At 39.6% G+C, this 8428-nt stretch overlaps 1 protein-coding gene across 1 annotated transcript; it reads left to right on the top strand.

The window, feature by feature from the left end:
• The first annotated feature begins 2911 nt into the window (after positions 1-2911).
• LOC309708603 (solute carrier family 22 member 7-like) lies at positions 2912-8065 on the top strand. The gene is made up of 9 exons (XM_082536796.1): positions 2912-3315; positions 3432-3535; positions 3610-3764; positions 5238-5406; positions 6353-6476; positions 6686-6795; positions 6894-7108; positions 7416-7524; positions 7632-8065. The coding sequence occupies exons 1-9, from the start codon at positions 2935-2937 to the stop codon at positions 7840-7842; spliced, it is 1578 nt and encodes a 525-aa protein (XP_082392922.1). The 5' UTR covers positions 2912-2934; the 3' UTR covers positions 7843-8065.
• The last annotated feature ends 363 nt before the right edge of the window (positions 8066-8428 follow it).

Below are 8428 nucleotides of genomic sequence, written 5' to 3'. Positions count from 1 at the left end.
AACTTGCTGTAAACAGAGACAAACTGATACAGGGAGTGCAGAATTATTAGGCAAGTTGTATTTTTGAGGAATAATTTTATTATTGAACAACAACCATGTTCTCAATGAACCCAAAAAACTCATTAATATCTAAGCTGAATGGTTTTGGAAGTAGTTTTTAGTTTGTTTTTAGTTTTAGCTATTTTAGGGGGATATCTGTGTGTGCAGGTGACCATTACTGTGCATAATTATTAGGCAACTTAACAAAAAACAAATATATACCCATTTCAATTATTTATTTTTACCAGTGAAGCCAATATAACATCTCCACATTCACAAATATACATTTCTGACATTCAAAAACAAAAGAAAAACAAATCAGCGACCAATATAGCCACCTTTCTTTGCAAGGACACTCAAAAGCCTGCCATCCATGGATTCTGTCAGTGTTTTGATCTGTTCACCATCAACATTGCGTGCAGCAGCAACCACAGCCTCCCAGACACTGTTCAGAGAGGTGTACTGTTTTCCCTCCTTGTAAATCTCACATTTGATGATGGACCACAGGTTCTCAATGGGGTTCAGATCAGGTGAACAAGGTGGCCATGTCATTAGTTTTTCTTCTTTTATACCCTTTCTTGCCAGCCACGCTGTGGAGTACTTGGACGCGTGTGATGGAGCATTGTCCTGCATGAAAATCATGTTTTTCTTGAAGGATGCAGACTTCTTCCTGTATCACTGCTTGAAGAAGGTGTCTTCCAGAAACTGGCAGTAGGACTGGGAGTTGAGCTTGACTCCATCCTCAACCCGAAAAGGCCCCACAAGCTCATCTTTGATGATACCAGCCCAAACCAGTACTCCACCTCCACCTTGCTGGTGTCTGAGTCGGACTGGAGCTCTCTGCCCTTTACCAATCCAGCCACGGGCCCATCCATCTGGCCCATCAAGACTCACTCTCATTTCATCAGTCCATAAAACCTTAAAATAATCAGTCTTGAGATATTTCTTGGCCCAGTCTTGACGTTTCAGCTTGTGTCTTGTTCAGTGGTGGTCATCTTTCAGCCTTTCTTACCTTGGCCATGTCTCTGAGTATTGCACACCTTGTGCTTTTGGGCACTCCAGTGATGTTGCAGCTCTGAAATGTGGCCAAACTGGTGGCAAGTGGCATCTTGGCAGCTGCACGCTTGACTTTTCTCAGTTCATGGGCAGTTATTTTGCGCCTTGGTTTTTCCACACGCTTCTTGCGACCCTGTTGACTATTTTGAATGAAACGCTTGATTGTTCGATGATCACGCTTCAGAAGCTTTGCAATTTTGAGACTGCTGCATCCCTCTGCAAGATATCTCACTATTTTTGACTTTTCTGAGCCTGTCAAGTCCTTCTTTTGACCCATTTTGCCAAAGGAAAGGACGTTGCCTAATAATTATGCACACCTGATATAGGGTGTTGATGTCATTAGACCACACCCCTTCTCATTACAGAGATGCACATCACCTAATATGCTTAATTGGTAGTAGGCTTTCGAGCCTATAAAGCTTGGAGTAAGACAACATGCATGAAGAGGATGATGTGGACAAAATACTCATTTGCCTAATAATTCTGCACTCCCTGTACATGATAGCTGCCATGAATCCTGTGGTTTAAAATACAATAGGAATAACCACATTTCTATTCCTCTGACAAACTGCCCTTTGACCTTAAAGATCTGCATATAAGACAAACACATCAGTCCTACAGCACTAAATAATAAAAACACACAAGATTTAAAATTTCCTCATTCCTCAATATATGGACAAAAGTGTGTCTTTTGCCACAACTCCTAATCTTTGAATTCAGATGTTTTCACCAGTTGCCACAGGTGTGTAAAATCAAGAACCTAGCCATGTGGCCTGTTTTTAAAAAGATGACCTTGGTCTTTCCTCCTAGATTTTCCATGATCAGCTGTAAGCGGCATTATTGTAAAGTGGAAGCGTTTACGAACTGCAGCAACTCACAGCCATAAAGTGGCAGACCATGTAAAGGTACAGAGCAGGGTCACCAAGTTGGCATAAAAATCACCTGCACTCTGTGGTTGACTCAGCAGCTGCAGAGCTCCAAACCTCCACTGGCATTATCATCAGCACAAAAACTGCAGCAGCTCCTGTATGTGGCCCACATTTGCCACATTTTGCTACAGTTTGAATTTACTTCAAATCACCTTAAAAGTTTCAGATGTTGCCAGCAAGAGCCGGTCATACCATACGGTGTAGTTAGTAATTTATTAGGTGACATTTTGGTTTAAAAATATACCGGTATATATGCTATTATTTGGCGTGCCTTCAACAGATCACAGTATTACCTCATAGAACTTTAGTCTTAGCGCACTGATCAGTCCTAACTGCTGCTGGTCCCTTACAAAATAAGAAACAGAGATGCTATTAAAAAAAAAGATAAAATGATGTAATAGAGCTTGATGTCTTTAAAATGCTTTCCATCAGCTTTTTTCATTTATTCCTATTGTTTTTGCTCATGTCCTGCTGTAACAGGACTTTGAACCCTGTCTCACATTTTTGTAACAGCAATAGCCTTTTTTTTCATTGCTACTTTTGCTATTTTGTTATATTATTTAAAGGAAATAAATAAAAAGTGGTCAAAAACCACTAAATGCAAATTGTCTTTTTCCCATGTTTGCCCATAAATTTCCACTGAATCGCAGTTTCTTTATTATTGATGAGTCATTCCGCTGTGTCAACAATGGAGAGCCTGCAGTAGACTAGAGCGAGCTTCTATTTACAGTCACATAGATAAACATTAGTTAACTTGTTAAGACAGGTAAAACACTGACTTATTACAGATAGTCCAGAAGCAAATCAAACAAAGATTTGCTAGTTTTGGATATAGGCTACAAGCAACTGAGGACTTTCCTTTTCTTTTTAACCTTAAAGGAAGACATTTCGTTTACAGCAGGAGGCCACAATGAAGTTTGAGAATGTTCTTGCTGATATTAACGGATTTGGAAGATTTCAGATAATGATCATTGTGATCAGTTTCATCGGCCGCTTCACTCTGCCTTGCCACTTCATGCTCAACAATTTCATTGCAGCTGTTCCCTCTCATCACTGTGACATCAGCTCTCTGGATGATGTGGGTATTTTTATGAATTTATCCCAGACAGAGAGGCTTCTTGTTACTATTCCAGTTCAGCAGGATGGGACTCCAAGCTCCTGTCAGATGTTCCAGGAGCCTCAATATCATCTGCTATTTAACACTTCCCACATCACTGATGCGCGTAAAGTGCCGTGCCAGAATGGATGGGTGTACGATAACACTACTTTCAAGTCTACTCTGACCTCAGAGGTGATTCTTTTGTACTTTTTTTTCTATTGTGAAATAAATTAAAATGTATTTGTTCCTAATTATTAAATAATCCCACAACCAAATGTAGAATAGCATCTTTTTTTTCTTTGTACAAGTGGGACTTGGTGTGTGATAGAAGAGGGAAAAACAAAGCAACTGCTACCATCTTCTTTGTTGGAGTCATGTTTGGAGCGATGGCCTTTGGCAGCCTGAGCGACAGGTATCAGCGATTTCCAGTGTTCCAGCTACTGAAAAAAACAAAACAAAGATTGAGACTTTCTGATTTTTCCATAGGTATGGCAGAAGGATCATGCTGCTGGTATCATACGTGTCTGGGATGGTGTTTGCTGTTGCAAGCGCCTTTTCTACTTCCTACGTGATGTTCATGGTCCTGAGGTTCCTTACTGGCTTCTGCATCACAGGCATCGTCATCGTTTCAGCAGTCCTCAGTGATTATTTCATTTCATCATCTAAACATACACTGTATCCGTTCTTATATCAGCTTCACTTCAGAAGCCACAGAGGAGAAAATATATAATACTATTTCAATGCCATGTTGACTGCTGTGAGCAAGCTTTAAATGTAATCGCAAAAAAAATCTTAAATCTATTTTTTTTTTCTAGAACAGAGGAGCTTTGCACACATTGATTACACGTAACAGGTCATGATAGCAGGCAGTGTTTAGTCAGTAGCAATGTTCCCTCTAATTTTTCATGTGTCTAAGCAAACGCACAAACTCCCTGAGCGGTCCCTTGGACCACTGTGAGCGACATCAGACGTGTGCACTGTGGTCACGCCAGCATCTAATCCATCCAAGTTACATGGTTTATTAAAATAATCAAATTACAGCATTTATGTTAGACTATTTTTAATTAACTGCTTTAGCCCACTTACAATGAAATTATTTAAACAACTGTTGCCATATCATTTTTTGATTGGTCGACATGGTACATTTTTCCACCAATGGGAAAGGGTGGGGTTTTTTCGTTTTCCTTATAAAACGCTGTTTTTACCGTTTCTTCCCGCAGTAAGTATAAACAACGATAGTATTCAGGAAGAAAACCAAACATTGCATTTTTTTTAATCACAATTCTGGTTTTACGTGGCCTATCAACACGATTTAAAAACTGGTATAAAGTCCACACTTTTTCCGTCAATTGTTCTGTCTGTCCTGCTCACATCTCCAATGGTTGTCCACGTTGTCATTTAACGTGGCTTCACTTCACATCAGCCACGCCGCTTTGTTAGCTAAAACACCGGTGTCGGCACATAAGGACGCTGTCATAGCCTGTCAATAACGTTGATTAGCTGCGTATATATGAATGTGAATCGCATTATTGGCTGGACTATGGGATAAGGTAGCATCGAGTCACTCACTGACTAACACTGCAAAACAGAATTGTTAAAGTATTAATTTTAATTTCAATTCAGGTCAGATTTTTTTTCCGTGCGCAACGCAGATTTACTGTGCGCAGACACCGTGCCAGCAGTGCGCAATTGCGCACGCGTGCAGCTTAGAGGGAACATTGGTCAGTAGTCCTGTGAACTTTTGACTTGCAGTACGAGTAGTGCCGTATGCTTAGTAATGTAATTTAAAAATGAGGAAAAAAAAAAGATCAAAATGAGCTGCTGCAGACGCCTGTTCAGCTTCAACTCTGTGGGGGGGACGCAGAGAGAGCACACTGTATTGCAAATTTTTGCATAAAAGACAGAAACTCGTTCCCAAATTACAGTATTATATTGCATTATAGAGGATAGAGGCACCCACTCTCTTTTGGCTTGTGTGCGCGCAACAACATTTTTTCAGCTCATGTAAAAGTTCTTTGAATTGTGTCCCCTCTAAGGCTGCTGATAAGCATCATACTAAAAGCTTTCTTTAATTAAGCTACTTAAGAAATGAATCGACTGCTTGTTTATTTCAGGTGTGGAGTGGGTGGACATTGAACACAGGAAGATTGTGGGAGTGATCGACAGTTTATCCTGGACGTTTGGAAATACAGTGTTTTCACTTATTGCCTATTTTGTGAATGATTGGAGGAGGCTGATAATCAGTGTTACATTACCTTTAATCTTGGCCATCTTCACTTGGAGGTATGACTAAGGCATGTTATCAAACAGAGGCTCATTTCAGTACACTTTAATCGCTTTCACCTGGAAGTCTGTAACTGGTTAACATCCAGCATCGATCTAGTCATGCATGAGTTGAAGGACAAACACAGATTAAAAATATTTTGCGCACCGATTTAATAACATAATACTAATGTTGTAATAGTAAAATTTTAAGCACCCAAATTTCTGCCTTTTACAACAAAGCTTAATTTAGAAAATTTAAGCATTGAAATAATTTGATGATTCCTCCGTAACTAAACACTTGCTTGCCACTGCATATATGAAACAAAAAATGGCATGCATATCCTTGCTTGTCCTTGTCCTGATAGATTAGTTATGAAATTAGTTATGAAATTTTAACAAAACTCTGGGATTGTGGCCTTCAAGGGAAGTGATTTTGGGTAAGTGTAGACACTTGACTCTTGAAGGAAGAATAATTAACTGAATACAAAGACTACGTATCTGATGCTTTACAAAACTTGGGACTCAAGGATAAACTGAATAGATCTTGGTGGTCAAAGGTCAAGCTCCCTGAAACCTCACAAGTGAAGTTTTGAACTCCTGAAAACTGACAAAACTTGACAAAAATTTAAAATGAAGCAGTGTGATGACCACAGGGACAGTGAACTGATAAATTTTAGCTGAACCATAATTCTTTATAGTCTGTGACATTTAGATTCTGAATGTATGGTTTCTTCTTATTATCATCCATGTTTGAACCATTGTCTGTTGTCATGGCTTCTGCAATCTGTTTTATTAAAACCAGCTTCATTGGTCAACTATTAGCTCAAAATCTTCTATCAAGTCTTCACTATGTCTCTCAATCTGAACAGATATTTGAGATTTGTTTTTATTTTAAATGCTGCATTGCAATAGGCCTACATATGGGTTAAAAATGATAATAATAATAATTCCCCCCTAACATTAGGTGGATGCCAGAGTCAGCTAGGTGGCTGATTGCCAATGGAAAGCTGGAGCAAGCTCAGATGTATCTGAAAAACTGTGCCAACATGAATCGGACAGAAGAGTCGATCCACACACTGGAAATAGAGGTTTGTAAGCTCCAGATGGTTAAGTCAAGGGAGCCAAGTAGAGTCCATTATGGTGTTATTATAGGCACTAATTACACACAAAGAAGGTGAACAAAGGCACTAAAGAATACAGTGTATTCTTATCTAAATGTAATCGTAGGTTTTGTTCTGATCTTCACAGCATTGTTGCAAATGGAAGCTTGCCCTCAAATGGCTTTGAATTCTTTCAGACACTATCCACCATTGTTACGATGGAGAAACGAGATCGAACCTACTCTTACCTCGACCTGATTCGGACACCTGAGATGAGGAAACTGGCCCTGCGTACTGGTATATTATGGTCTGCATTCCCAGGGCTTTACAGTGTATTGAATCTTGTGTATAAATTGTAAACCAACAGATTGTTCACTAACGAGCCGCTTCCTTCTCCGTCCCTAGGTTTTGCGTTGCAACTACATTTTACGGCATCAGCTTCAAGATCACAGGTTTCGGGCTCAACATCTATCTCACTCAGTTTACCTATGCATTAATTGAACTTCCTGCCAAGCTGGCAGTCCTCTACTTACTGGAAAAGATAGGCAGGCGACACACTATGGTGGGAACTTTGCTGATGGCTGCCATTTGTCTTGGAATCAATATTGTGATACCAAAAGGTAGGCACTTCTTGATCACAGGCTTGATCTAAGATTTGGGTTGTTTTAAAAAAAATATTTTTCAAGAAGACACTGCTGTCACTACCAACGTAGGGAATGGTGGTAATGTTGTATGTTTTACAGCTTTGAAATAAACTACATGTGATAAATCAAAAGAAAATGGAAAATCAAAAAGAAATGAGGGATCACTCAATATTGTTGCACAGTATTTTAAATCTTTTTTTTCCTTTTTGTACCGTTACACTAACACACCATCTTCGTTTGTGTTCAAATTTGGCGGTAATCGTGATTCTGATGCTCTTTGTAGAAATGTCGGTCGCCACGACTGTGGTAGCCATCATTGGAAAAGGGTTTTCTTCAGCATCCTTTGCCACTCTAGTGCTATACAGCTCTGAGCTGTACCCGACTGTAGTAAGGTAACTCTACACGCCTAATTCCAATCTTCTGCTTTTGAATAAACTCTTCAGGACATCGCTTTTTCTGCAAGATCCTCTGATTAAAACTAATATGTTTATGTTTTCAGGCAGAATGGTATGGGTTACAACTCGTTCATGGCTCGGTTTGGCGTAGCTGTGGCTCCTATGATCCTCTTACTGGATGAGGTCTGGACGGAGCTGCCACAGGTCATCTTTTGCTTTGTGGCTGTACTCGGGGGAATAGTAGCAAGGACCCTTTCAGAGACCCGCAACAGGTGCCTGCCAGAGACCATAGAAGACATTGAACAGAAGCAGTAGTAAAGAATCTCTGACATGAACTCGTTCGGCCCGTCAGATATTCTACAGCCAAAGTGCAGTCTATTCTGTGAACTCAAGTGCAGTTTACTCTAGAAACTGCATAACTTTAAAGGATTTCAAATAACCAAATCAAATAATTACACTACCACTACTACTATGATTGCATAAAGCAGCAGTTTCATTAAAATGCGCACAACTTTTAAATTTTTCTGTTTTAGTCCTACTAATGCAGTGGTTCTTAACCTGGGTTCGGTGAATCGGTCTCAGGGGTTCGGCAGAGCCTCCACCGTGACATGCACCGCTCATTTTGTGCACCAATAAAAAACATATCTTTGTCTTGAATTTGAAAAAAATCATATTTTATTTTTCACTAAAGAGGGGTTCAGTGAATGCGCATATGAAACTGGTGGGGTTCGGTACCGCCAACAAGGTTAAGAACCACTGTACTAATGTCTACTTTGAGAACCATTTCCAGGTGAGAAATTATTGTTAGTGTTATATTTCCAATAAACTGAGTTTCATTAAATCTGTTACATTTTACTTTCCTTTTGTTCCTAAAAAATATATTGTGGCTGAGTCGAAGTCC

This window comes from Aulonocara stuartgranti, assembly GCF_965226115.1.
Source record: "Aulonocara stuartgranti genome assembly, chromosome: 6".
Taxonomy (NCBI): Eukaryota; Metazoa; Chordata; class Actinopteri; order Cichliformes; family Cichlidae; genus Aulonocara; species Aulonocara stuartgranti.
Note: the sequence above shows the minus strand (reverse complement) of the source record. Positions and strands in the feature narration are given on the sequence as shown.

Bases quoted from the DNA above. Each gene is read 5' to 3' on its own strand.
- LOC309708603 (XM_082536796.1), top strand. From the start codon at position 2,935: ATGAAGTTTGAGAATGTTCTTGCTGATATTAACGGATTTGGAAGATTT. The intron at 3,316-3,431 runs GTGATTCTTTTG...TCTTTGTACAAG, and splicing joins AGTCTACTCTGACCTCAGAG to TGGGACTTGGTGTGTGATAG. The intron at 5,407-6,352 runs GTATGACTAAGG...CCCTAACATTAG, and splicing joins TTGGCCATCTTCACTTGGAG to GTGGATGCCAGAGTCAGCTA.